Source organism: Pseudovirgaria hyperparasitica (genome assembly GCF_010093815.1).
Source record: "Pseudovirgaria hyperparasitica strain CBS 121739 unplaced genomic scaffold EJ05scaffold_11, whole genome shotgun sequence".
In the NCBI taxonomy this organism is placed as follows: Eukaryota; Fungi; Ascomycota; class Dothideomycetes; order Acrospermales; family Acrospermaceae; genus Pseudovirgaria; species Pseudovirgaria hyperparasitica.
In genome coordinates, this window is record NW_022985559.1 from 1,467,730 (window position 1) to 1,493,885 (window position 26,156).

Sequence of the window (26,156 nt, forward strand, 5' to 3'; positions counted from 1 at the left end):
CCAAACATCAGCGCCCAAAGCCAGCGTACAACGTATAATATAATACACCAATCAACGATACAAACCTCTCATAATTCATGATCATGACGCACACCACTCTCCCAACCCAATCATACACCCACCACCAACATTTCCCATCTTACACCCTGTCCCCAAAATACCCCTTCTCCAACACCACCGGCCCAGGCGACGTCCCCACAGGCGTCGAATACCGCGAACTCCCCTCCGACAACCGCACCCCGTCCAACCGCACGACCACCACCCCTTCCTTCTCACTCCCGTCATCCCCTTCTGGCCCTACTACATCCCACCCTTGATCCTGCTCCTCCTGCTCCTGCTCACTCCTCAGCGCCGGATGCGAACGCATGTCATCGCCCGCGTGTCTACCAAGACCGGCATTCATCTCCACATCCCCTTCGCGCTCCGCATACCCGAGTCCGGTCCCGGCCCCGGTCCCATCCCCCACCCTCACCGTCCACCGCCCCGTAAGTTGCGAGAAGAACTCACATGTGCGGAACGCGTTTCGGAAGCCGCCGTGGACGCGCACGGGCGGGATCATGGGTGGGCCGGAAGCGGGGCCGAGGGATGTGATGCGATCATTATCGTCATCATCGTCATTGTTGTTGTTATGGTGGTGGTTGTAGTGGTTGTTGTTTGATTTGTCGGCCGAGGGCGCGGTGGCAGCGGCGACGATGGTGATGATGCGGGATCTGAAGGAGGCGTAGGCGCGCGTGAGGAGGGAGTTGCGCAGGAAGGTTTTGATGTAGGGGGCGCAGGCGACGGCGATGGCGAGGTGGTTTTCGATGGTGGAGCAGAGCATTAACTGGCCGTATTGGACTGTTGGGGTGGGAGAGTTAGTATGGGGGTAAAAGAGGTACGGGGAGACATACAGGCCATGTCGCCAGTGGATTTTATTTCGTACATGATCCAGACGCGCAGCGCGGAGGCGATGAGGACGCTATTGTAGGAAATCTAAGTTAGTATGGGACTACTATGCAAGCATCCAGGGAAGAATAGGGCAACTCACACAAGCCCCAGCCCAAACACGAAGTACAACCCAACCTTACTCGCCCTAGAAACCTGGAGATTCCATGTAAACACCACCGGCATCGCATACAGCACTGTATCAATGCCCATCATCAGGAACCCATTCGAGATCGAAAAGTCCATAAATCTGATATTCGAACATGTGCCAGGCACGGTGGGGTCGAAGATGCGGGCCATGGGCACGCACTGGGCGAGTACGACGATGATGGAGGAGGCGCCGAAGCCGACGGAGACAAAGGTCATGAAGTGGATGAAGTAGTGTGCGGGTGTGCTCATGGTGAGGTCGCGGTAGAATTGCAGGAGGGAGAGCTTGACGAGCATGTTGCAGGAGAGATAGAAGATGTTTGTGACGAGGACGGCCTGTTTGGGTATGTTAGTGGAAATATGGTATGCGCGGGGAGAGGGTGGAGGAGTACTGACCTGGCGCATGCGGATACCATTTAGGAATTCTAGATCGCTTTCGTGGGTACCGAGTCCGAATGATGTGCCTGAGACGTCGATATCAGTGGTGAATTAGAAGATGACAAAAGTGATCTTACTGATTATGAGGCCAAGAGACATTGCAATTCCAAAGACCTTCAACAGTTTATTAGCTATTGCAACAGATCACGTAGTTGTCGCCCATACAGTTGCCGCGAGAATAAACCCTGAAGCAGTCAGCGAAGTGGACTATCGAAGCTGGTCTATTATCATACAATCATGTTGCTTATAAGTCCCACTCAAGATTTTCCGTTGGAGTAACCTGACCGTCACAGCGCCAAATGACAGGACAGACATGGCGACACTAACGCCAATGACAGCATTCTGCCTGGGCAACATGGCTCTGGTGTATTGTGGATGTCAAGATACAAGAAGTCTATAACGACAATGGCACAAGGGCACAACGAAGCCCAGTCCTATATGACTGCGGATTGGGGATATATGGCATTCGACGAAAACCTGGGGACGGTAGATGAGACTTGGACACTGAGCAATGACCATTCGTCGCCCTGATATATGGACGAGCCATCGGAGCATTGTTTTGACAACTGCAAAAATCAGGGCAATTCATGTAGAGTCCGCAGCGTTTACAGGAAAAAGAACAGTGGGGCTGATACTGCACACTGCAAGCACGGAGTCCGGAGCAGGCATGTCTGGGTGGTCGGCGAGGTTGTTAGTATGCAGTAGAGTCTGTATAAAGGTAGGTCGAGCACCCAATGGAATAACATAAGCATAGTCCACTCCATCAGTGAGTAATCACTGCATATCATGATCATAATGAAGAATTTATGGCGCGAGTCAACCCAAATCCACGACCCAAAGTACAACCTGACAGTCACAGAAAAGGTAAACTAACAGCGGGACAGAGGCAGGCAAAGGCATATCAACATGTATCGAGAAGAAAACAAAAGACTTGAAGTGGCGATGATTAGAATAAGATAAATGTTTATTTTTACACCACGAACCGCTCTTCCCGCGGCGCGCGCAGTCCATTCGAGTTACAACAGTACACTTACACTATCACTTGAGCTCGTGGCAAATGTGCGACCACAATGATACCTCAACCCGCATTTTACATGCATTGGCCTGCATCTACGGAGAATGGATTGTGATAGCGCGATTGGTTGAGGTTTACTAGCGTTCCGGGGAAGCGATTCCCGGTCCTGCGGATCAAGCCGTGCTTGCCAAGATATCTAGTCGAGTCGACATGAGAGTCCGGTAGCGCGGTAGATCCCATTGGTGTCAGGTAAGGTAGCGATCTGTTGTGTCTATCGATTATTGAGTATCGATACGAAGTTCCAGGATAGAATTTGCGGACATGGCCTTGACAAGCAATATGAAAGGCTGTTTGGTGCTCATCTATCCGCGCGATATCAGCAATCGGCTTGAGAAGAAGGTCCGTCTTAGCCTTCAACATTGGCATGACCATGATGAATGGCCAGGGCTCAGCTGAGAGGTTCATGCAAGGTACGATCATCAGTGAGGCTGCATTGCCGCGTTGAGCCCTGACCAGCGCATTCTTTGCATTGCGTACACTGCAGGGCATTCCTTGCTCCCCACGCGATCCTCAATGGGGCAAACCGATCTGTGCCATCCCACCCACAGATCTCGGCTGTGGTGGTGGTGGTCGTCGTCGTGCATGGTGAATTATTCCACCGGACTTCGCCATTGGTCCCACTCGTCTAGCGATTCAATATTTTTTCTGGCAAGCCGACCAATCTTAGAAGGCCAATTAGATGCCTTCGTCGCTGCTTAAGACGATTCGAAGCGTCGATGCCGGGCGATGCATATTAGCCAGGGGCGTGGATCATCCATTCCTGCGTTTGCATTGCGCAGCGACTACACTGATATCGTCAAGTTTGCCTGACCAGCTCGATCAGTCCCAAGTCTTGATCTCTGCGACAAATGATGAAACTCACCTCCTTCAATAGACAGACCTTCCTCAACAGCCTTCTCCATGTACGGACTCTCAGCAAATGGATCTTCGGCAATCTTCCTGGCCTCTTTGACCAATTCTTCTGCAACGTAATGCATGCCTTGCGCGTGGCTCTCTTCGCCAGGGTCCTTTCCTCTCTCTTTCGCGACCTCGCCATTGTTCCACTTGCGCAGGCTTTCCAGCACGAAGTCGACAATCTCATGTTCCCAGAGGTTGTCCACTACGCCGTCGGACATGGCAATGACAACATCATCTTCTTCAAGCTCCATGCGATTCATGACCGCAATCTCAGTGGGTGTGTCTGGGCTATTCGTGCCGAGTTGACGCGGGCAATCGAACCAGTGCCACTGCTCTTTCGTCTTGAACAACGTGTTTCCATCCTTTGGCCTGATTACCAGAACCTGCGAGTCCCCAAGCTGCGTCACATATAATATAGGCTTTGAAGGATCGTCCTTGTCCGCGCCCAGTAACGCACTACAAGCGGTAGTCGTGCCTTGCCATTCATTCGTAGCCTTCTTTGTATTCTCATACGCCTCCTGCAGGTATCGCACCGGGTTCGGCTCTGCGTCTCTCCCATACTGATCTTTCTCTGCCTCCAGCGCCCAGAAGTGAAGTATCAGGCGGGCCCATAGTCTGGAAGAGCAAAACTTGTTAGTTGGTAATCCCGTGCAACGTACGACCTTTTTGGGGCTTCGCCAGCCGCTGTGCCTCACTCACGCTGCATGCCCCTTTTCTCGGTGCGCCCAAGCCCCGACGCCATCGTTTGCACAGATGAAATTATCAGACACTAGCACTGCGTCGTCTCCGTTTGTGATACCGCGTATCATCTCGCCATCGTAGTATGAGCGCCGGTCTCGGCTGCGGTGGTGCGTGCTGAGCGGGTCCGAAAAGCTGCCGCTGGGGTAGGATAGAAAGGGCGGAGGAAAAGGTCGAGACGGGCGCTTTGCAAAGAGTGCGTACCCGGCTTCGAAGTAGAAGGGAGCCTTTGACTTCAGAGCTTCCTCAGAAGGTGCCGGAGTAGTGGTGCCACCTGTAAGCCTCCGGTCCGAGTTGGACTGCTTCTCGCTGCTATAACATCGCGCAGATAGCCTTGCAGGTAGTCTGATGCGGGAGGACAAGGTCGATAGGCAACGGCGCGTCACGTTTGAAGTCTGCAAGAAAGCGCCGGGCTGCGAAGGTGCTGTTGATCGAAATATGTACATCGAGGCGATAAGTGTCGATAGTGTTGATGACAGGCTTGCCTGTCGCGAAAACTGCGCAAGAAAAGAGCTACAAGACAGAAGCGCGACCCATCTGGGCGCATTTATCAAGAAAATCCAAGCAGCAGAGGACCAAAGGTGAAGATTGTTGAGAGCATTCACGAGTATTGAGGCTCTGGCCGGAATCTAAGACGTCACGTGAGCGGCATTGTGACGGCAGCTAACCAGAAGTGTGCATAATAAGTATATTTCTGCTGGTCCCGTCCAATCCCGTAATCAGCGATTTATTGATGCCAGAACGCAAGCGTCTCTTTCGGTATTGTACGCGTTGAAGCGTGCTGATACAAGCATCCGACCGTACATTATTATGTACGGCCAATTTACAAAATCCCCGGCGCCATAGATGCATGCGAAGAACGATGACGGCATGAAAACAGATCCACCTTCTTCACTCAGTTATCATACACCGGTCTCCTCTTCACAAACTCTTCTAGGTCCCACTTCGTAGCAACCCCAAGGACAAATCTCCTGCTACCATCCGTGACAACCGCAAAATCCTGCGTCTCGCCCTCGAGCCCCGAACCACGGCCAGCGAAGAAAGCCTCGAGATCTTCCAGCGGCGTGTCCATCGTGATGACTTTATACACCCGGCCCTTCCGTCGGAACTTCAACATTGCGCTTTCCACTGGGTCATTCTCGCGGACTTTGCCATCCTTCAGCAGCTCTTTCAATCGTGGAATGCTCAGGTACCCGAGTAAGGCGCGGTTCTCCTGAGAAGTGACAGTGAGGTGTGTGTAGTCGCGTTCGAAGGCACTCATCATAGCGTGTGAGATTGGTTGCGATGGCTTGACGGAGAGCGCAGGAGGAGGGTCGAGGTCTTCAACAGTGGCCTGCGGTCGGTGAGTTGGTTGCGACACTATGCGTGAGTTTTGTGACTTACGCCCCGGAACTTGTTTGCCCATGGCGACTTATCGCGCACGGCAGATGTGCCAGTCGAAGATGACAATGTGGCAGCCATTTTATACCTGCCAGCAGAGGTTCTCTGTAAGTTTGAATGCTTGAAGCTGCTCGAGGGAGAGGTACTCACGCAGAGGCGAGGCACAGTGGGGTTGCGGGGCTGGTGCCTTATTGTTAAGGCAACAATGCCTCCCTCGTCTTTAGACTCCTATCCAATTCGACTATTCACGGCAGAACACCCACACTTATAGCAATATCTGCACAGCACAGATTTACAAGTAGAAAATAGCGCTAAATTAACAGTTACGCTTATCTACGTGGACAGACCAAATTCGACATACGCGACTACGACTCAGCCCGATCCTTGGTACCTGCCATCACACCCTATACCAGGGCACCAAGCATTTCAATCCCAATCCCAAACATAACCTATCTAACCAAAACCCAAGCCATACCACCAACAACAGCAGTAGCCCAAATACCAGCAACGCCCCAGGCACCCGAAACACCAGGCGCCCTCAGCCCAGCAGCAGCACCCTCAGAGTTGGTAGGACTGCTGCTAGACGCACTGTGGCTCGCGCTGTGGTCAGCACCATTGGTAGTACCCGGAAGAAGCGAAGTCAAGGAAGCCAGCCCAGTGGGAATCAGAGTGGCGAGATGCGAGGGAACAAGGTCGGTAACCTGGCCGGGGAGATCGCTTGGGAGAATACCAGAGGGCAGCAGGCTGGAGGCGATGGCAAGGGCGGACTCAGCGGCAGCGGTGTTGTAAGGGTATGCGATGTCGCCGCCTGCAGCAAGATGTTAATATAATGTGTTCTCTGTCATTCTTTTGTTCAGGTAGCCATACCGTTGTCGCATGTAGGGAGGTCAGCGATGGTTCCGCAAGTCTCGCCAGATCCACAGCACCAGCCGTTGTTGCAGTCGACGTAGTCATCACCACAGAGAATGGATGGGTCAATGTCCTGGGAGACCTGACGCTTGTTGAAGGAGAACTGCTTCGCCGGAGAAGAGGCAGCAGCGGCTACGGCCGCGAAGGCAAAGATGATGGAAGAGGCATGCATTTTGAAAGATGGTGTATCTAACTACAAAGAGACAAAAATGAGGGAGTGAGTGAGTGAGTGATTGAAGCACTGAATGAAGCCTTTGGAAGGGAATCGAAGTGTGGTAGTACAACAACGAGGAAACGACAGGGCAAAGAGAGTGGACGGTATAGCGTCCCTTTAAAGGACATCCACTCCTATGTCGAAGCCGTGGGAAAAGGAGTGTGTTTCATTATGACTTGCCTGTCTATGGCTAGACTCGCTCAATCGCCTTCATCAAGATGGCGGGCTTGGGGCCAATACAAGCTTTGATAGTGGGCCTGAGGCTGAAAACCGCCCAATCAGTGCATGCGTTCGGCCGACCAAGCGCCAGAGTCGATACACACTCGTACTGGTACTGGATCCTAGGATCGCGCTGGAGACGCCCGTCATTTGGAACCGATAGTTGCGCTTACCAATATACGCTTCGTGGGACCTACTAGTAGGCTAGCACACTGACTTTTGGGCGCTTGGAGAGTCAGTACCGCGAAGCGGGAACCACAGACCGCAAAACAAGCCTTTGCGGCTGACTTGGCTTTACTTGGCGATGACATGCACGAACCGTCAGATCGTAATCGAGGACGGGGACGGGGACGGGGATCCGGGATCAAAAGATGTCTACGATTAGAGTAATACCTAAAAGTGAAGCTCTACATACATCTTCGCTCTCTAACTACTCTAGCCACTGTCATTACATTACATCTGACTACAATCTATCTGTTCAGCCACTGACAGCAAAACCTTCGCTTAAAAGGCTATCCCTAGTAAAGACATCCTCAGGAATACGAGACTAGGGAATCAGAAGTTCAGCAGAAGGGACATATCTTGAACTGAGCCAGCCTGACTGGAAATTCGTTCGTTCACAGCAGAACATTGATGGAAGTCTTGCAAGTATGGCGGAAGCATGTAAAGGAACTTCAGGACCGCTTTAGCACGGACAAGTCCGACATATACTAGAGACTGGTAAAGACAAGCTTGGGATTTTCGCCGACGACCAAAGTTTTGATCTTTGGTAAGAGCTCTAGTATCCTAAATGGCTTTGCTATCGTATCATCTGCCCCAGCCTCCCTCGCGCGTGCAACTTGTTCGCCTCTCGCATTGGCGCTGACTACGATGATTGGCACATGTCTTTTGATCTCGCCTGTTCGCTGATACTCGCGAATCTTGCGTGTACAGGTTAAGCCATCCATCACCGGCATCTCTACGTCCATCAGGATTACTGTGAGACTGAGGGGTGGCTCCGATTGCGCTGCCGAATCCCAGATTTCGGTACGACGAATATATTCCAAGGCTTCGGCACCATGATTGCTGATGTGGACTTTACAGCCTGCCTTGCGCAGCTGTTGCGAGAGTACTTTTTGCTGTTCAGAACTGTCAGCGTGTGTGGATTATGCTATGCAGACTTACATTGACTATATTGTCTTCAACAAGTAATACCGCGTAACTATCCTTGACAGGCTCCACTTTGATGTCTGTGATATTGGGCGGAAGACGTGATTGACTAAGTGTACGACTCCTAGTTCTCAGTATAGCGGGTCTCTCGGGCGGAGGCGCTGTCCGAGTTGCGATAAAGAATGCAAATGTCGTACCAACGCCTGGCTCGGATCGGATCCCTATGGCTCCGCCTTGTAGTTCGGCGAGCTTCTTGGAGATGAAAAGACCCAAGCCACTACCACCGTAAGTAATATGCGTTTTTGGCGTAGCTTGTGCGAATTTGTTAAACAGTATGCTTTGCTCTGCTAGTGATAGCCCGCAACCAGTGTCAGAGCATTCCATCCGAACAAACACTCTCCTCCCGGAGCCCCAGTCCTCTCCGGTGAGGAAATCGCCTACCGTGTGAGTTATGGGAACATACGGAAAGCCATCGCCAGCTGGAGATGAAAATTTACTCGCGGAAGCGCTCAATCTGACATGGATCTTTCGTGTAGGCCTGTTGCGTGTAAATTTGATTGCATTCGTTAGAAGGTTAATAAGAATCTGCAGAACCCGAGACGGATCTATCATCACCCAGTCGGCTTCCAGCTCGTGAATGGATGGATCCTTGTCGGTTGTCAATTCGATACCGTTGTTCTTGCATTCAACTTCAAACATGTTCATGGCATCTCTCACAATGGTTGCTGGTTTTGAACGAACTGGAGTAATCGCAAGAAGATTCGAGTCCATCTTGGACAAGGTTAAGACGTCATCAATCACGCGTTTCTGATGGAGCGAGCACGCTGTGATGGTGTTGAGTGAATCCAGGCATAGCTTTATCTCGCTATCAATTTGTTCGCGCTCGGTACCTGTCATCGATCGAGACACCAGTGAAAGCATGCTCTTCAAAGTATCGATAGTAGAGTCTGCACACTGAAGGACGGCCGAAAGTGGGTTCCGCATCTCGTCTGATGCTCAAGTCAGTCTTTTCAGTGCCTATGCGACGCTTGAAAACGTACGTGAGGTCATGTCAATAAAAGCTTCGTGTTTTCGCTTCTCCTCCAGTGCTTCTTCGACTCGGCTTTTCAGTATATCTTCAGCCCACTTGAACCGAGAGATATCGGTCATAGTGCCGAAGATTGACATGATGTTGCCGTCATTGTCCAGCTCTGGAAAAGCTTGACTTTCTCCCCAAACTTGGCGCGGAACACTGTCGCCAAGATCCCATGTTCGATTAAATCGTACTTGCACACGGGTCATGACCTTCTCACTTTCAAGTGTCTCCCACTGCTTTCTGAACAGGGGCAGGTCTTCCTCAAATACTGCTGCTCGCCAATTGATGTTCTGTACGTCATCCCCAAGAAGGTGCTGGTGCCCAGTAAACTCGTAGGCAAAGTTGTTGCAATACATCAATTGTCTTGTAGAGTCCAGAATATAAATACCCATTGGTGCCAGACTTGCGAAGCGCGTGAATCGGTGTTCACTTTTCCGCAGGCGCTCGAGAGCTTCAGCCCTTTTGACAGCCTCGTCCTGCACACGCTTCTGTGCATTAATGTCAACGGTATTTCCAGCCACACTTACCAGATTTCCCATCTCATCCATGATAGGGACACAGGCGGACAGCACCCAAGTCACATCATCGACTCCTGGATCATCCTCACTCGGAGGGCGATAGTTGATACCCTTCCATCTCATCTCGAACGTAATGCTATGGCCTTGAACCAATTTGTTCCATTGTGCAATAACCAAATCTCTGTCTGGGGGATAGACGAGATCCATAAACGAGTAATCAGTGTGGAGGTCTTCAAGCTTTGGATGTAGGCTAAGACGATACCAGGAGTCCTAGAAGTATGTCAGACTGGGATTAGCTGAGACGCTGGTTCAGCTCACGTTCGCACGAATCAGAGTACCCTCAGGGGAGTATTCAAAAGTCCCAACATCACTCATCTCCATCATCGTGTAAAGGCTGGCTAGTCGTTGGTCATAACGTTTTATGTCTTGCAATCTGTGCTTAGCATCTTCGACCGAAAGACTATCGGGCCCTACGCCAACTGCCAGCCCAAATTCTATCTTTTTGTGAGATTGGGGCACCTGTCTCAGAGCACGTATGCATCTCCAACGCCCGCGGATATTGAAAGCGCCCCAAGTCGCGTCTGCGAAATCATACTCTTTTCTCCAGAGCGCGACTGTTTGACACCAGGCACGAAATCTGTGACTCGCCTCTTCATCCTTGTTTATTGTATCTGCTATCTTGTCCTGTCGGAATGCGGTATTGCCAGATACGATCCTGAAAGGGACTATTGCAGTAAGGTCAATTGGCACGAAGAAAGTTGGTCTAGGGTCTGCGTCAAGGAAGTCGTGCAGAGAAGGTAGCGCGTCTTGTTCCAAAACGTGATCCGTGATTCCTATAGATGTCGAGTCTGCGACCATTTGCTTCCCAGGTTTGCTTTGAATTTGGTATAAGGCGCGAGTTCGACACTAAATGCAGAAAATCCGAACAAGGATAACTCCATCAATGACGAGCGGGTAGAAATAACCTAGTTAGGGCAGGATATGCTTCGAGGAAGAGTGTTTTGGAGCGAGTAAGGACTGTAAGGTATCTGTAGCATTGCCATACTACATCGCAGCGAAAGAGTGAGGAATTTGAGTGCAGGCTACTACCTACATGTAATCTATCGTACGCTCCTGCCCCTGTTGTTCATGTAACGAAGCTACCATATGTTCTGTATAAAGCACGTCCACGGATCAAGAGTCGATAAATGGATAGGCTTCATGATTGATTCGAAGTATTCAATTCTTTGAAGTCCGATTTATGAAGCCGCCCGGTGTGTTAATATGCCGGTTCGGCACATAAGCGTAGACAGGACAAGTTCACCTACTTTTCCCACGCGTTCATACGTATATGTATTCATCTCATAAGTCAGTGATGCAAGTATGAGCACGTCGAATGGTGAACTCCGTTCCCTCGATCCTTGTGTCTCGTTAGGTATATGCAGTGGCGCTCCAGTGATATCCTGACTGTCATGACCAGGCACATTTCCGTGGTCTTCAGTGCCATGTTCGACATACAATCGTTGAGACAACACATGTACTGGGTGGATGGAAATGTATGGAGCAACAATAAAAGAACAGACTCAGGTAGAACCAAGGTCAAGCCAGGCTCTAGCCGCTAATGACCTAGTGCAACTGAGCTAGAGGTGGCTTGGCTTGACCTTGGGTCCCGATTTTCGAAAGACAACACTATTCTTCGATTATTGTGCTCACTTGAGTATTCGCACGTTCGGATAAATACATTTCCATCAGATGGCCACAGCGAAGACTGCTGTCGTATCGTGCATTCCTTAGAGGCACACGCTGCTCTCAAGGTCCCAGATGCTACATGTCCTCGCAAACTTCCGCCAGCTCCAAGCCTCTTCCCTAGCTTCTAGATGCACGTATCTTCTCCGTCACACCCGCAATATTGCAGATAAATCAGATCAGGAACGCCCCTTTGACGAAGAGACCCTTGATCGAACCACAGCCCATGCAGGTCTCAGTGATGCCGATGTGCGCAGGGTGCAAGATGTCGTTGGCGCAGCGCTCCGCAAACGCAGAGCAGCTGCGGAACCATACGTGAAAGCGCACAGAAAATATCGCGCATCAGCACCTTATAAAAAGTTGGTACGGGCGTTCGAGTTGGCGGAGGTTCAAAAGAAGGGGAAGCTCGTCAGGTCAGAGCTATGGGATGCCTACACAAATGCAAGATACCGTCTAGGCAGCGAACTACCCTCTTTGCTATCAGAAAAAGCATGGGCTCTGCTATGGAGATCGCAAGATAGCATACCCTCGAATCCAGGGCTTCGTGCAACCCGCCTTAGATTATTGGCGGCTGATCGCGAGAAAGCGGGCTTCACAACCACATTTGCAGAAAGAATTGCCAAGGTTGAAGCCCTCTTCAATAAGGGTCACAGAGAAGAAGCTCTACAGCAATGGTCGGATGAACATAATGAACCGACCGAGGAAGGTGATGGCTTCAGAGCCGAACATTTGAGCCTAGGAATTCGTCTGTACCAGAAGATAGGCGACTGGGACAGGACAAAGGCATTACTTGAAGAGCTCTATAAGAACAACTCAGAGTATGATTTGAAAGTAATGGATGAGTTCATTGCCGTTCACAGTGGTCGCTTGGTCGGTCATGAAGAGATCTGGGAGCTGTATACCTGGGTTAAGTCGGTCCTCAATGATCGCATGTCTTTGGCACAACGTGAGAGTCTGTTCGGCATATTTCACGCTCGCGGCTTTCCCGTCCACGCGGTGACCGTTCTAGAAGATATGATACGTCACGAGCAATTCGGTGATTGGACAGCTGAGACGGCACGTCTAATGTTGGACAGGATCAGTATTCTATATGCTGCCTGCACAGACACTGATCAAGTCAATGAGGTATCCTTGACTGCTCTATCCTTTCTTCCTCTTGAATACAGCCTCGTTCTTTTCAAAAGATGGCTTCACGAAATTGTTGTTCGAGGTCAGACGCGAGCCTCTACCAAAATTGTAGAACTCATGTATGAACGAGGCTTGATTCCCCGTACTTATCATTTGAACCTGCTATTGATGTGTTTATGGCGAAGTAACAACGGTACGATGCATTCTCAAGCGGAAGCAATCGCCTTGCAGATGTTGGGCGCAAGAAGGAGGACTCTGAAGCACGGGAAACGCACCGGACGTCAGAGGTCAAGCAGGGAGGAGCGAGAGGAGGATATGCCGGCAAAAGCTTCAAGCTACACTGGCAGTGACCAGACTCCTAGCACCCAAAACGAGAACACAGGACCCATCGACGCTGATACCTCAGCAATCAGAAAGGCAATGTCAAAGAAAATTGAGCCTTTCTTTGAGAAGCGACAAGTACCACCAGCTGACCCCAAGACTCTCGCACAGCTTCTGCAGTACTATACTAAAGCAAGTCGCCTTTTCGACGCCCAACAACTGATGGAGTACCTGGACGATGTTGAGCGAGAAGCGGAAGACGGACCAGCCTTCCTCGCTGAATCATCCCTTTTAGACGCGAAGGTCTACTACTATATCACCGTTGGTCGAGATGAGGAAGTATGGCATGACATCATGAACATGTCGCCGGGAATGGGGATGGCAAGATACAATGCTTCTGTTTACTATAGACTGTGGTCAGATCTTCGAAACGCTCGTCACATCCAAGAACATGACACGAGCCGACCAGATCCTCGAGCGTTGTTGGCACACATGATCGAATGGCATCAGACAACACATCCGTCCGAGAGAGTCAGGATTTCCAAGCGTTTCATAACACTCGCCACGAGGTATACTGATCTCCCATATCTGGTCGCCACCTGCTTTCGTCAAGGCTCTGATCTGTCTGGCGCCCTCGTCGCCATGCATGTCCTCCACAAACATTTTGGCCTGGCGCCCACCCCACGGATGCTAAAGGCTCTGTTCAATCAGCTCGTCGCACTCGCTCTTCCTACCGCTACGGCCGAGGATCGTCGTGAGAACAGCCGACGTGGTGGACGATGGGGATATACTATGGTCAAAATGCTACGTTTGTACCATAATCTCTTGCTGCAACGCGTGCAATCGACCGAATTCGCGCCAAGAACTTCCGTTATCGACCTCGAGTTCAATCCGCCACTGGAAGCCGGTGGCTCGTCGCTGAGGGTATTCAACCACGCTGAATCGACGCTCGACACGTTGTCGGAGCTAATTCGCTTCATCATGGTGCGCATGTACGATCGGTCAGACGTGGAGAAGATGATTGAGCAGGCAAAGGCGGATATTGGGGTGCCCGACATGAGCACAGGAGATGTCGATGCTCTGCACGTGAGATGAGAGCTGTATATACCTAAATTAGCCTGTACATACCTGTACATAATTATGTACAGGTAGGTTGACGTACCTACTAATGAGCCAACCTACTAATGAACCATGTGATTTGAGTACAACTCCAAACGCCTATATTAATAACTATATACTTAAAATAGTATAAATTTATATAAATAAGCCTTATCTACCTCCTTAGAGACTATCTATCTAGTCTATATAAATTAAGTCTCTAATTTCTAAGCTTTTTCGTATATTTAATAGCTTAAACTATCTCTACTACTATCTCCTTCTTCTTATTATTTATAGTCTTCTTTATATATATAATATTTATAAATTACTTATTAAGGTCTATTTTAATCTTCTTCTACTTTCTCTTTTAGACTAGACTATTATTTTAAGTCTTAAGCTTAGCTATATATATCTCTAATTATCTAATATTAGCTATTAGCTATTCTATAGACTATACTAATAAGAATAGTAGATCTTAAGTCTTATTTAATAGCTTACTATTAGATTAGAGTACCTCTACCCTATAATATATATCTTAAGAGCTATAAGATATATTAGCTAGATTCTATTACTATATAGAGAGAGATAGAGTCCTTAGATACTTATCTAAAAGCCTTCTTAGAAGAATAAAAACTTGATTTTAGCTACTAGATATAGGAACTTTAGTAAATTTAATATAGTAAAATTAATTAACGTATCTATCTAACCTATCTATCTACTATATACACCAGCCTAGTGCTGAATAAGATCTAAGTAATGGGGATTACCTAATAGAAATCCCATAAACAATACATCCTAGTGCACGAGGTCGACCACCCACCTTGCTAATCACAAGTACTTGAAGGCTCGCTATTCACCTTTTCCAGAGTAGAGGTTAAGCAACCTCTTCACCTACAGGCCTTCCACCTCTGCAACACATCATGAGTTCATTGCAGTACCTCGGGTCTACTTCAGACTTCCTAAATCTCGGCCCGGATGCAGTCGTTAAGATGCCTAAGAAGGTTTGGGGTGGGAACCCTAATCATGAACTTAGGAACGAAGAAAACGTGACCGCGCTGAAAGTTGAGCGGCAAATCATTGAAAGTCTAGGAAACCACCCAAGGATTGTTCCGTTTGTCACGCTTTCCCTCTAACTGCAATCGCAATGGGCTAAGTCTTGGTGACAGATATCTCGGGCCATACAAACAAACAGGTATCAAACTGGCCAAAGCAGACCACGGCAACTTGCAAGCATACATCGATAACAACAACCAACATCTAGCTACTACTCTACGCTGGAAGTGGGTCCTACAGGCCGCCGAACCTATCGCCTATCTGCACAGCCAGGGTGTCATCCATTCCGACCTACGCCCCGAAAACTATTTGGTACATTCGGCGGAATGCGATCTCTGGCTGTGCGACTTTGGGGGATCAATGTGTGAGAAACTGGGATTAGATGGTGGCCACCTACCTGACGACCCGTTCTACGACCCTCGATTACCATGGGAGTCGACTCCTGCTACTGATATTTTTAGCTTGGGGTCCATCTTATATACCATCATGACCGGACATTGGCCCTTCAGGACCGGGCCAGCGCCACGTGGTGCTGAAAAGGACGCCTTCATGGAGGAAGCAAATAAATTCTTTGCAGCAGGGCAATTTCCAGACATATCTAATGTTCCCGGTGGGAAGGTTATCAAGGGGTGTTGGGATCATACATACAGCTCAGCTGACGAAGTGGTGAAGGCCATCAGGCTGGAAATGGCAAGGATGAGCATGTAGGGGACTTTCCTTCTACGCTTTCTTCACGCTCGCTAAGACGTAGAAATCGGACAGCCAGTAGGAGTCGCCGGTATATCAGCTCTCTGGAAGTCCAGACCGTCGCTTTATCGGGAAGATCTCTCTTAAAACTAAAAACGAATGTAGTGCCATTGGATGAACCCGAGTTGGAATTAAGTAAATGATCCTCCGGTTGCCGTAAGTTTCGTGGCTTTAGGAGGTTTCTCGAACTTATCGCTGGTTTCATACGTGGTCTTCTATCTAACGAGAAGGTTCTAGCCGCTTTATATTTCTCTTAGCATTTAAGTTATTGTAATAAACCTCTACTTAGTGGTCTAAATAAGGGCTTATTACTCTAGACTTTATCTTAATATATAAGGTATAAAGATTATAAATACATAAGGTATCTAAGACTCTTAAAGTAAAAGTAAATAGATTCTTATAGTAGGGTATTAATAAGATATATCTATTCTATTAATATTATCTAGTAGAGAGAACCCTATAAATCTATCTTTACTACTTTATAGAATTTACCTCTAGGGTTTAGCTAACCCTGGGTTCATTTCTGACCTAATTAGGTTTAGCGCCACGAATTCGCCAGCGAATTCGTAGTCCCTTACTAATAGACTTGAATCGGACTCTCACCCATTGCCACTTCTCTGGAATTGCATCCTACATTATTGTTATTCACAGACTTTAGGTATAGACAAAATGAACGCCGCAGTATTGCAAAGTGTTTATTCGTCTCTCGAGTCCATCGTAGAGCTTCCGAAAACCACCAGGCTTTGCTCTGCATGTCGAATGCTAAGCTTTGAGGGGTTACAGAACGGATACGAGCACCCATGGGATCATGAGAGAATCGCTCGATCGGGCCAGGCCTGCCGACTTTGCCGATTGATCGTGTGCTCCATGGGTAGGCTCCAAATTCCCGAAGTAGACAGCTACAAACTGGACAGCAAATACGAGTCCGCATTACACCAACTCCGAACACTGCCAGCGATCTCGCGCCATCAGAATCCTGTCGGGCTTCCTTACGAGACTTTTACTGTTGTAAAGAAGGTCACGTGGAGCAGAGCCAACTATGTAGCTCCAGCAGGAGCTCAGGTCTGCAGAGGAAATTTCAACCAAGGGGAGACCATTTCGATAACAGCCCCTCCAAGTAAGGAGTTTGCGAAATTTGATGATGTTATTTAAGCTTTTCTAGCCTCAAACTATGCTCGAGACGGCCTGGTACCTTCGCGAAGTGTCGACTCCGCTTCAAGTCAGCCAATATACGACAAAATTCGGAAGTGGCTAGGCGAATGTGTTGCCAGCCATAAAGAATGTCGTATCCAAGAGTTAGCTGACCCTTCCGATAGAGAGGCGGCTTATCTACCGACTCGCGTTATCGATTTGGGTCCTCCAGCGGACGGATCGTGGAAACCACGACTTTTGATAACATCAGGAGAGAAAAATCGTTTCGTAGCGCTCAGCCATCGGTGGGGAAGGAACGAGATACAAACCGTAGAACAAAATATCGATGAGTTCCAGGCGAAACTCCCGATGCAAAACCTCTCTCGTACTTTCCAAGACGCCATAGAGGTCACAAAACAGCTTGGATGCCGATACCTCTGGGTTGATTCTCTTTGCATCATACAAGACGATAAAGACGATTGGGCGCGAGAGTCTGATCTCATGGGCTATTATTTTAGTTCATCGTATTTTACAATCGCTGCTGTGGGCGCGAAAGAACAGTCGGGATGCGACCAGGGGTTATTTGACTGTCGGGATTTAGATCCTTTGGCTGTTTCTGTGGCGCTTCCCCTTCGAATCGATCCTCTATTCAAACTATCCGAAACAGTCTTCAAGAGCTCCAAAGAGGCTTTCGTATGGAAATTTCGCTACCTCAAATCCAGCCTCCCCTCCGAGAACATGGTTACTGTCTGCCCTCGCAGATTATCGATCCCAAAGAGGTTGATACTTACCGAATGGCATTGGAGAGCATGGATCTTCCAGGAGAGGATCCTTTCTAGAAGGGTGTTATATTATACAACCGGTAAGTTGTATTGGGATTGTTTCCAAGAAAAGGGCGAGGAAGAGGGGACAGATCCTCAATTATCTTATCGTGAATCGTTGCTCCTGCGACGTGAAGACCAACCTTCTACGTTGACCTTATGGGGCAGAATTGTGACAGATTACTCAAGGGCTAAGATGACGTACAACAAAGACCGACTCAAGGCTATCAGCGGACTCTCAAATCGGCTACATCATTCTTTTGATGTCATAATTCACGCTGGCATTCTCGAAGATAAGACCTACCAGGGCCTCCTCTGGTTCACCAAGAGCCCGCAGGTTCAGCCATTTCAAGACTTCCACGCTCCTTCATGGAGCTGGGCGTCAGTCAATGCGCCTGTTGTCACCGAGCTTTTCGGTACCCCAAAGTCTTGCGATATATTGGCTCGGAACGTATCATACACTACCAAAGACGGGTGTAAAAACGGTGGTGAGCTAGGTCTTTGCAGTGGAACTTGTATCTCTGGGGAGACACATTTCGTGTCCGCAGGAAGGATGGTGAAAAGGGGCGCAAGATTAAGGGAATTGAAGTTGGAAACACCAGAGGGAGAGGTGGGCTCCGAGGCTCTTTACAACGACGAAATTCTTTCACACTTGCTCGGTACAGCAAACTTTGACGGTGTCGGTCCTAGCTTTTTTATACCGCGATATGATGAATGTATGAACAGACTATTCTTCCCACGACCACTTCCGGTTCCAGAGCATACCGAAACTGTGCTCGATCAATGCGGTTGCATCATTGGGTTCTATATTCCCGATTCGGCGCGGGAACAAGACTCGGAGCGTTGGTTGTTCTGTGTGGCAATAAAGTCCTGGGATAATTATATAGCAAGAGAATGTGCAAAAGCAAGTGGATGCAGCGGTGAGAATCACGTTGCGCGCGAAAAATGCATCGAGGTCTTGGGCTTGCGATCTGTTGAGGGTCACAATGGAGTTTACCAGAGGATAGGGAGAGGAAGAATTATTTGCAACGCTTGGTTAGCGGAATGTGTGGAGGACTCATATACCATCCTATGACAAGAATATCAAATTGATTCATTCTAACGGTAGTAGAAGATGTTGCAAATTACCACGTTAAATAGTTCTGAAATCGACCTAAAGATCTGGGGAGCAGGGCCTTGAGGAATGGTAGGAGGACATAGTTTGAGAGAACCTGTATGCTTGGTGATGTGGTAGAGCATAACTAACATGTATCACACTCTGCACACTGTAAATCTAGCGTTGCTTACGACCAGTCTGCCAATAAATAACTTATTTACTGAACACTGAACCTGAACAACATTAAGACTTGTTGAAAGCAGCCCTTTCCCCATACTCCCTAGGAGCAGGCTCAGGCTTTACTTGCTCTTCGTAGATTGCAACGTTCTCTTCTTCTTCTTCTTTGCTTTCGTTGGCCCCCAAATGCCCCAATCATCATCATCAGCAGATGGAGGAACAGACTAAGGTGCACCTCCGCCCCATAGAGCGCAATCTTGTCCTTCTTTTTCTTCTTCGTGGGTGGCATGGTCGTATCCCAGCTGACGTCGCTGCTTTCTTGAACCGCCAAGTCTTCGATAGGAGGAGGAGGCGGAGGAGAAGCGGTGTGTTGTTTGCAAGCGCGGCGTCTATACGAGCCTCCATTGCAGTATTACACATGATACCGAAATCAGCGAGGCATGCCTCGTCGCTGCATTCGTTGCCTACGCAGAAGTGGCACAGTGACGAGTACATGGTTGTCAGTTGGTTCGAGGAAGATATTCATCACATATGATTATGGTTCAGGGAAACTATTCAATGGATAGCAGCGCCTCATTCATCACGAAACTTCCGAGAATCTGGAGTATTACCGACTTGCCCACGCCATGCGTCGGATATGCACAGCCTCCACTCCCGTATTCCCGTCGAAACATATATACCACGGGGCTCTCGAGAATTGCGACTCAGCGTGGGACTACAGCGCACCGTGAGCTTCAAGCGGAGCACTCACTCTTGTGTGCTGAGGAACACTACACAAGTCTTATATATAGTTCAGAGTATACCATTGTAGCTACACTGAATAAACCAACGTCTGGCAGATGTTCGAACGAGTAGCGAGAGGCCACAAAAGACCTATTACCCTTGTCACTCGTGACCAATTTGTACCACAGAAGATACTCGAGGGGAAGTAAGGGATGTTCTGGTACGCCTGTACAGTACCGTAAACACAAAATACATGCCGACCTGAATCGAGAACAATTGTGCTTGGGGCGTGCTAGAGCCGACCGTGCAGCTTGTCGCATATTTGCTCGTGTCAAGATATGGATGGGTACACTGCACGCTCGTGAACTGGCTCATGTGGCGTGCTACGTCAAGGGTTGTAATTACAAAAGGCGTTCTTTTTTGTACAGGTAATTACCTTGGCCCGAGGAATCTCTACTTCCAACACACACTTCAGCCTTGTCTTATCGCGATAATCGAAATTCGAGAATGGATCCTTGAATCGTGTTGGAGTGGGGAATCGGCCCTTTTCCCACAGCCCTAGACTGGCGCCATTGTCCTCGAACCGACGCCGGACAATGGACGACAAACCTCGACGACATCAACAATGACGATAGCAGCAGCGACGGGCTACTGGATCTTCCCAACAGTGGGGAATTTTCGACTTCAGCTGTGCAGGCTTGCCGGCAGTCATCGGGCATTATCCGGATCCGTCCATTTCTCATAATCATGATACTCTCTGACTGACTGACCCATGGCTCGCGAGCAGAGGGTGTCATTCTCCGCTTCAATCATCTTTCTTCCTCCCTATTTGCCTATTTGCTCTGCCACCGCAAGGTCTCTACGACACCCATGAGAAAATCCCCATTGCCAGACCAGACACACGGAGCATCAACATCATTCCGCTTTCCATGGTGCCTAGCAGACACACCAGCCCAGAGGATCCCGATCTACCCAGAATAGCACCTCTTCCGGTCCCCCAAGCCCACCCAGGCATGCAGTAGCGGTAGCAGTAGCAGTAGTAGCAGTAGTAGTCACACGCAAGTACTCAAGCCATCATAATGCGCTGTATAGCACGAGTATCGCGTAAACGGCGCACAAACCCTCCACCCGCGCCTCCCGTTCCCTTCTTGATTTGCTCCGGTGCCACCGAACTGGCCGAGTCGGGTGCGCAATGGCTTCGTCTGAGGGACCCTCTGTGGCGCTGCGATATCCATTGTGGGCACGATGACACCTATCCACCGCGCTCCAAACTCCATATGGCGTCTCACTGTGTAGCTACTTGTCTAGTTCTGCACGGTTATTCAGTGACCCAGGCCTCTCTGGACACATGGCCGCGGCGTTCGTGTCTGACTCGTCTGCAGTACATATTCCCTCACTCGTTACCTTGTCCATTCCTGGGATGGTTCCTGGAATTACCTCATTTCAGACGAGGTGTCACGCGTGTCAGTGCATTGTTGTATGTGAATGTGCTGTTAATGCCTGTAGGGAGTGTTGACGGCGAGTTTGTGAAAACAGCATAAGAGTGCCGTTCCGGCGTGGGTTTTTTTTTTCATATTGGGGTCTGTCAAGCTTGCTCCGGTCAATAATTTCATTGCTGCTGTCTCTACTTGAAATCTCGAAATGGTTGCTCTTTTCCATTTTGTCTGGCTGACTCTGCTGGCTCTTGTATCAGCTCAAAGTCGAGGCTATGGACGAGGTCGCTTTGGTCCAAGAGGAGTAGACCCAGCGCATGTCATGCTCAAGCCTTCATCGAGACGGAATGTTCCTCCACAACTCACGGGAAGACGACTTCGGACGAGGAGCTATGGTCCGATATTCCCAAAAGTCTTGATCATCTCACAGGTAATCACTCCTCGTCGAACACACTCACGCAAAGACTGACAGTACCAGTTCAACTACGAGCAAGAAGCCATATTCAAGTACTTCCCAGAGCTCCTACAACAATCATATGAGGTCCCTGGATTCTCTCCTCTATACCCCGACGTAAATTGCAATAACGCCGGCACATTGTGCTCCATGACCAACGGCGAAGGAGGTAAGATTCCCAACACCCCTAATTTATCATCTCAGAGACCACCTTATCTCTACACTAAGAATTTCCTCTAACACACACCTCAGAAGCCAACGCCGCAGCCAGCATCACCGCCCTCCTCTACGCCTCCCACTTCGACCTCACACACACCTACATCATCCTCACCGGGATCGCCGGCGTCAACCCTTCCCTCGGCACTACTGGCACCGTCGGCTTCGCCAAATACGCCGTCCAGCTCGACCTCACCTACGAATTCGACGCCCGCCAAATCCCCCAAAACTTCTCCTCCGGCCTCGTCCCCCAGGGCAACACCAAGCCCGTCTCCTACGACCCCAGCATCCCCCCTCAAGACACCCGCTCCGCCTACCCACGCAACATCTACGGCACGGAAGTATACACCCTCAACGGCAACCTGCGCGACAAGTTCCGCACCCTCGCCAGCAAAGCCCCCCTCAACGACACCACTGCCGCCGCCTCGTACCGCGCAAAATACGACCAGAAAGCCGCCCGCGCCCCGCCTTCCGTCCTCGCGTGCGACTCCCAGACTAGCAACGTGTACTGGTCCGGCAGCAAGCTGACCGCCGCCTTTTCCGCCTACACTCAGCTGCTAACCAACGGCTCTGGCGCGCTCTGCATGAGCCAACAGGAGGACAACGCCAGTCTAGAGGGTCTACTGCGCGGCCACGCGGCGGGCAAGATTGATTTCGCCCGGGTGTCGATTCTGCGTGCCGCAAGTGACTTTGTGCAGGCGCCCAAGGGGGTCGAGGAAACGGATCATTTGCTGGTTAATCAGCAAGGGGGATTCAGTGTTGCGTTGGAGAACATCGGGATCGCTGCGCGGCCGGTTGTGAAGGATGTTTTGGGGAATTGGGCGGCGTATGAGGGCGGGGTGAAGAGTGGGAATAAGGTTGGGAGTTTGCTGGTCAGTTATTAGGGGGGGGGGAGGAAAGGGGGGTGTTACTGTTGGCCTTGCTTCTGATGTTCGTGCAATGTCGGCTACATAGCGAGGCGTTATGGCGTTTCTCACCGAGCTGGGCCGGTCGAGTTGAGCATATAGCCATTTTGCGCAGATTATGATACCAGATCTTGCATTACCTTGCTTTACCTATCCCTCTCCTTCCCCACCATATCCATCCATCATTCACAACCCCTTACCCCATTCTACCCTACCCGGCACATCCACGTCGCCCCTTTTTCGACCCTCCAACCCTATATATATTCCCCCCTTCCTTGCCCCCTTCCATCCTTTCCTTCTTCTCTCCCACAGAGAACACACACACACACCACAAACACGAAACGCAGAATGCCAAAGGAGGTTACATGCTCTCGCCAAAGTGCGGGACGAAAATAGGAATGTCTCCGGTTGCTGCATCGGTACGAAAAATGCGTGTGCGTTTATTTAGCTTGATGGTGTCTCATACACGCTAGTAGAGTTGTGAGACAACATGATGTCTGGGTGGGTGTGTTGGGGTTCTTTCGGTGGTGAAGAGTAGCAGCAGGTGAGGAATGGTGATGAAGATTGTGGTGATGATAATCATCACAATCAGCAGAAACGGGCGCGGGCACAGGCATCGCGACTGCAATCGGTTTTGGGTGATGATCGTTTACTCATCGTCCCCCCTTGTTTCGCTGGTGCTGTTTTCTTGGGTAAGGAAAAAGAAAGTTAAGTTTAGAAAGGGTTTTGGAAAGAGTTATAGGGACAGGGGATAGAGGGAGGCTGCGTCGAGTGCAGTGCATCGTTTCGTGTTAACACATACAGTAGTTTCAAATGTTTTCGTCGGTCTCTTGACCTTACCCCTTTCGTATATTTGAAGCTGGATGCCTATTATTCACTCCTCCTTATATAACGCAGCCAGTCCACCGACACTCGATCGACTTGGGAGTGTCTATATATATATATATATATATATACATGCGTAAGATTGACAAGTTGATCTCAGATTCTTCCTCTTTAGTCCGCAGATTAGATGCGAGAAGCTTATGAGATGGATTAGGGGGCACTGAAATAGATCAAGCGGCCGAGTATCAAGGATAGCCCCGACGAGGAACCTAGGTATGGAAGGATAGGAGAAGACGTAAGTAGAACTATTGTCCTTGTGATGAAGCTCTATTGTGAGGTCGCTTAATGGGAGCCGCGCCTCAATTGTGAAACCATGCCTAAATGGACAATATGCGTTTCCCTCACATACTATATGCGACACTCGAGTCATTGGTCCTGTGTGAGCATACTCTTGATTGGAGCCTTCCTACGGACTTAGTATACAGCCCATACGTCTCCAGCCATCGTGTTTCATCGCTCCTGACATACGCTCAACGGCTCAAGGCAATATCATCAATCCGCAGTATCAACTTCACCGTCTCTGCCGCCAACTCCAGCGCACTCGTGCTCACGAGTAAGGGCTGTAGCACGCTCTCCTCCTTCATGTCTGTCTTCACGCCTCCACTCTTAATGCTGACACCAGCATTCCTCTCGCCCTTTGCATGTCTGTGCCGTAACTCCGTGACCACACGAATGCTATTCAGTCCCGCGTTTTCTGCTAGCGTGGTTGGAATAACTTCCATTGCATCTGCGAACGCCTTCCAGCAGATACTCTCGGTGCCTGTGAGTGCACGTGCTTGTGCTGCGAGCTGTTGCGCAATCTCGATCTCGGGCGCACCACCACCGGCGAGCAGAGCCTTCTTCTTGACCAAGCAGCGTATAACACAGTGCGCGTCATGCAGACTGCGCTCAGCCTCGTCAAGAATGAGAGAATTAGCGCCTCGACATACGATGCTGACGGTATTCGCCTGTGCACGAACACCGGTAACCTTTACAATACGTGCACCCGAAGACTGGACTTCCTCGATCAGGTCTGCACTACCAAGCTTGTCTTCGGTGAAGGAGTCAATGTCGGCAATTGGTTTACAGCCGGTAGACTTGCAGAGGAACTCGATTTCATCGCGCTCAATATCCTTGATGGCTAGGATGTTGAGCTTAGCGAGGAAATGTAGGGAAAGGTCGTTGACAGCGTCGCGAAGAATAGATTTCTGGATAAAGAGAACGTTGCATTTTGATTTCTTGATCTTCTTGACCATGTTGAGGAGGTAGGTGCGCTCTTCCTTCAGGATCTTGTCCATTTGGCGGTAGTCGTTCACGACAATTTGGTTCTCCATCTAGAGGTTCATTAGATTTGAAGTGGGTACATGGGAAGGCTATGCTTACGTCGGGCTTGGGAGGACTGAGCTGGAACTGGATCAGTCCTATCCTTGCCTTTTCCATTCTTGTTGGACCTCCTCCGCTTTTTAGGACTTGCTGGTTAAGTACCACACCATCCACCATCTCACTGTCCTCAATCGTGCCGCCGGACTTCTTAAGGATCCTAATGTTCTTCAGGTCTACGTTGTCTGCGGTCTTGGCATCGATGATCTTCAGGACACTATCTACAGCCATAGGCGCAAGCTTGGGCTCTTGTGCTACGATCTTGGAGGAGAGTGATGTGGAGGCGGCTTTGAGGAGAGTGGGGCGGTCAGTGAGAGAAATAGGTACAGACATATCATGTAGGACCTTTACTGCAGCGGCAGCAGCTCTTTGGAAGCTTTCTGATATGACTGTCGGGTGAATACCCTTTCCGAGCAGGCGTTCGGCAGCTCCCAAAAGACTTCCTGCGATTACGACAACTGATGTGGTTCCGTCACCGGCCTCTATATCTTGAGCATTCGCCAAATCTACGAGCATCTTGGCTGCTGGGTGCAGAACGCTCATCTGACTCAACATTGTGTTGCCATCGTTCGTCTTGGGGAGTATTAATTACGGTCGTGTGAGAACTTGCGGTAGGCTTACGATTATGGTCTCTCCTTTTCCAGTTTGAATCTTCAATCTTCGTTAGCACATCAACAGAATCATTAGACAAACAGACGTACCATTTTGTCCATTCCCCTTGGGCCTAGAGACTGCGCAATGTTAATGTAAAGCTTCGCATATCAGACTAGTAAGGCCTACAGTTCTTATGGCGTCCGCAACCGCTGTGGATTCATGTTAGCACAAGGTCAAAGGCCCAACAGCATAAACACACACCTCGCGCGGCTACAATGTTACCGGTCCTCACGGCTGTGGGCTTCTCCTTGTCCTGTTTCGTATGTGAGCTGTGTATATGAGTGGAGAGCTCCTCGGTGTCTCACTTTGAACGCATTGTTGAAACCGCTGGCGGCTTGAGTAGCTGCCATAGTTACAAATAGAGCCTAGGAACTGGAATTTGCGATATGAAAGGCCTGTGAGTCGTTTGTGCAGGCTCTAATCGTCCCGCGCTTCTAGGTAGAAATTCTGATAGAATAAACTCGCGTTGTCGCGACGCCCCGAGGTTAGTCCGGCGGCGCCGACTTCGAGCTTCCCGGACGACGTGATTACGATGTCTGTGTAATTA

At 49.6% G+C, this 26,156-nt stretch overlaps 11 protein-coding genes across 11 annotated transcripts; 4 read left to right on the forward strand and 7 right to left on the reverse strand.

Annotated features, from left to right (window-relative positions):
* Positions 1 to 139: 139 nt before the first annotated feature.
* On the reverse strand, positions 140 to 1,824 carry EJ05DRAFT_502251 (uncharacterized protein; the record flags this gene model as incomplete). Its single annotated transcript, XM_033747225.1, has 7 exons — positions 140 to 837; positions 891 to 958; positions 1,028 to 1,407; positions 1,468 to 1,535; positions 1,587 to 1,623; positions 1,675 to 1,694; positions 1,743 to 1,824. The coding sequence occupies 7 exons, from the start codon at positions 1,822 to 1,824 to the stop codon at positions 140 to 142; spliced, it is 1,353 nt and encodes a 450-aa protein (XP_033599210.1).
* A 1,510-nt stretch (positions 1,825 to 3,334) lies between these two features.
* EJ05DRAFT_502253 (uncharacterized protein) lies at positions 3,335 to 4,665 on the reverse strand (the record flags this gene model as incomplete). The annotated part of the gene is made up of 3 exons (XM_033747226.1): positions 3,335 to 3,390; positions 3,447 to 4,096; positions 4,181 to 4,665. 3 exons carry the CDS (start codon positions 4,663 to 4,665, stop codon positions 3,335 to 3,337), a joined length of 1,191 nt encoding a protein of 396 aa, XP_033599211.1.
* A 449-nt stretch (positions 4,666 to 5,114) lies between these two features.
* On the reverse strand, positions 5,115 to 5,680 carry EJ05DRAFT_502254 (uncharacterized protein; the record flags this gene model as incomplete). The annotated part of the gene is made up of 2 exons (XM_033747227.1): positions 5,115 to 5,552; positions 5,603 to 5,680. The coding sequence occupies 2 exons, from the start codon at positions 5,678 to 5,680 to the stop codon at positions 5,115 to 5,117; spliced, it is 516 nt and encodes a 171-aa protein (XP_033599212.1).
* A 195-nt stretch (positions 5,681 to 5,875) lies between these two features.
* On the reverse strand, positions 5,876 to 6,918 carry EJ05DRAFT_539646 (uncharacterized protein). The gene is made up of 2 exons (XM_033749530.1): positions 6,467 to 6,918; positions 5,876 to 6,407 (listed from the first exon to the last, which is right to left on the reverse strand). Exons 1-2 carry the CDS (start codon positions 6,678 to 6,680, stop codon positions 6,049 to 6,051), a joined length of 573 nt encoding a protein of 190 aa, XP_033599213.1. The 5' UTR covers positions 6,681 to 6,918; the 3' UTR covers positions 5,876 to 6,048.
* A 446-nt stretch (positions 6,919 to 7,364) lies between these two features.
* On the reverse strand, positions 7,365 to 11,205 carry EJ05DRAFT_539647 (uncharacterized protein). The gene is made up of 5 exons (XM_033749531.1): positions 10,777 to 11,205; positions 10,002 to 10,557; positions 9,131 to 9,953; positions 8,106 to 9,079; positions 7,365 to 8,059 (listed from the first exon to the last, which is right to left on the reverse strand). Exons 1-5 carry the CDS (start codon positions 10,827 to 10,829, stop codon positions 7,652 to 7,654), a joined length of 2,814 nt encoding a protein of 937 aa, XP_033599214.1. The 5' UTR covers positions 10,830 to 11,205; the 3' UTR covers positions 7,365 to 7,651.
* Positions 11,206 to 11,357: 152 nt separating this feature from the next.
* Positions 11,358 to 14,076, forward strand: EJ05DRAFT_477849 (uncharacterized protein). The gene has a single exon (XM_033744324.1). The coding sequence runs from the start codon at positions 11,484 to 11,486 to the stop codon at positions 13,950 to 13,952; it is 2,469 nt and encodes an 822-aa protein (XP_033599215.1). The 5' UTR covers positions 11,358 to 11,483; the 3' UTR covers positions 13,953 to 14,076.
* Positions 14,077 to 14,809: 733 nt separating this feature from the next.
* EJ05DRAFT_512384 (kinase) lies at positions 14,810 to 16,127 on the forward strand. The gene is made up of 2 exons (XM_033748332.1): positions 14,810 to 15,066; positions 15,122 to 16,127. Exons 1-2 carry the CDS (start codon positions 14,876 to 14,878, stop codon positions 15,714 to 15,716), a joined length of 786 nt encoding a protein of 261 aa, XP_033599216.1. The 5' UTR covers positions 14,810 to 14,875; the 3' UTR covers positions 15,717 to 16,127.
* A 242-nt stretch (positions 16,128 to 16,369) lies between these two features.
* EJ05DRAFT_539650 (HET-domain-containing protein) lies at positions 16,370 to 18,887 on the forward strand (the record flags this gene model as incomplete). The annotated part of the gene is made up of 3 exons (XM_033749532.1): positions 16,370 to 16,872; positions 16,918 to 18,742; positions 18,848 to 18,887. Exons 1-3 carry the CDS (start codon positions 16,425 to 16,427, stop codon positions 18,885 to 18,887), a joined length of 2,313 nt encoding a protein of 770 aa, XP_033599217.1. The 5' UTR covers positions 16,370 to 16,424.
* Positions 18,888 to 19,588: 701 nt separating this feature from the next.
* EJ05DRAFT_477852 (uncharacterized protein) lies at positions 19,589 to 20,298 on the reverse strand. The gene has a single exon (XM_033744325.1). The coding sequence runs from the start codon at positions 20,021 to 20,023 to the stop codon at positions 19,751 to 19,753; it is 273 nt and encodes a 90-aa protein (XP_033599218.1). The 5' UTR covers positions 20,024 to 20,298; the 3' UTR covers positions 19,589 to 19,750.
* Positions 20,299 to 21,163: 865 nt separating this feature from the next.
* Positions 21,164 to 22,794, forward strand: EJ05DRAFT_77012 (purine nucleoside permease). Its single transcript, XM_033749964.1, has 4 exons — positions 21,164 to 21,283; positions 21,397 to 21,566; positions 21,615 to 21,759; positions 21,843 to 22,794. Exons 2-4 carry the CDS (start codon positions 21,459 to 21,461, stop codon positions 22,688 to 22,690), a joined length of 1,101 nt encoding a protein of 366 aa, XP_033599219.1. The 5' UTR covers positions 21,164 to 21,283; positions 21,397 to 21,458; the 3' UTR covers positions 22,691 to 22,794.
* A 1,272-nt stretch (positions 22,795 to 24,066) lies between these two features.
* EJ05DRAFT_502261 (t-complex protein-like protein 1) lies at positions 24,067 to 25,959 on the reverse strand (the record flags this gene model as incomplete). Its single annotated transcript, XM_033747228.1, has 7 exons — positions 24,067 to 24,909; positions 24,959 to 25,528; positions 25,577 to 25,606; positions 25,657 to 25,686; positions 25,736 to 25,758; positions 25,811 to 25,862; positions 25,915 to 25,959. The coding sequence occupies 7 exons, from the start codon at positions 25,957 to 25,959 to the stop codon at positions 24,067 to 24,069; spliced, it is 1,593 nt and encodes a 530-aa protein (XP_033599220.1).
* Positions 25,960 to 26,156: the final 197 nt, after the last annotated feature.

Coding starts and splice junctions, on each gene's coding strand:
- EJ05DRAFT_512384 (XM_033748332.1), top strand. CDS start 14,876: ATGAGTTCATTGCAGTACCTCGGGTCTACTTCAGACTTCCTAAATCTC. Junction 15,067..15,121: donor AACCACCCAAGGATTGTTCC/GTTTGTCACGCT, acceptor TCTTGGTGACAG/ATATCTCGGGCCATACAAAC.
- EJ05DRAFT_77012 (XM_033749964.1), top strand. CDS start 21,459: ATGCTCAAGCCTTCATCGAGACGGAATGTTCCTCCACAACTCACGGGA. Junction 21,567..21,614: donor AAGTCTTGATCATCTCACAG/GTAATCACTCCT, acceptor TGACAGTACCAG/TTCAACTACGAGCAAGAAGC. Junction 21,760..21,842: donor CATGACCAACGGCGAAGGAG/GTAAGATTCCCA, acceptor CACACACCTCAG/AAGCCAACGCCGCAGCCAGC.
- EJ05DRAFT_539647 (XM_033749531.1), bottom strand. CDS start 10,829: ATGGTAGCTTCGTTACATGAACAACAGGGGCAGGAGCGTACGATAGAT. Junction 10,558..10,776: donor GAGCGTACGATAGATTACAT/GTAGGTAGTAGC, acceptor CCAAATTCAAAG/CAAACCTGGGAAGCAAATGG. Junction 9,954..10,001: donor GTACTCTGATTCGTGCGAAC/GTGAGCTGAACC, acceptor ACATACTTCTAG/GACTCCTGGTATCGTCTTAG.
- EJ05DRAFT_477849 (XM_033744324.1), top strand. CDS start 11,484: ATGCTACATGTCCTCGCAAACTTCCGCCAGCTCCAAGCCTCTTCCCTA.
- EJ05DRAFT_477852 (XM_033744325.1), bottom strand. CDS start 20,023: ATGCGACAAGCTGCACGGTCGGCTCTAGCACGCCCCAAGCACAATTGT.
- EJ05DRAFT_539646 (XM_033749530.1), bottom strand. CDS start 6,680: ATGCATGCCTCTTCCATCATCTTTGCCTTCGCGGCCGTAGCCGCTGCT. Junction 6,408..6,466: donor CCTCCCTACATGCGACAACG/GTATGGCTACCT, acceptor ATCTTGCTGCAG/GCGGCGACATCGCATACCCT.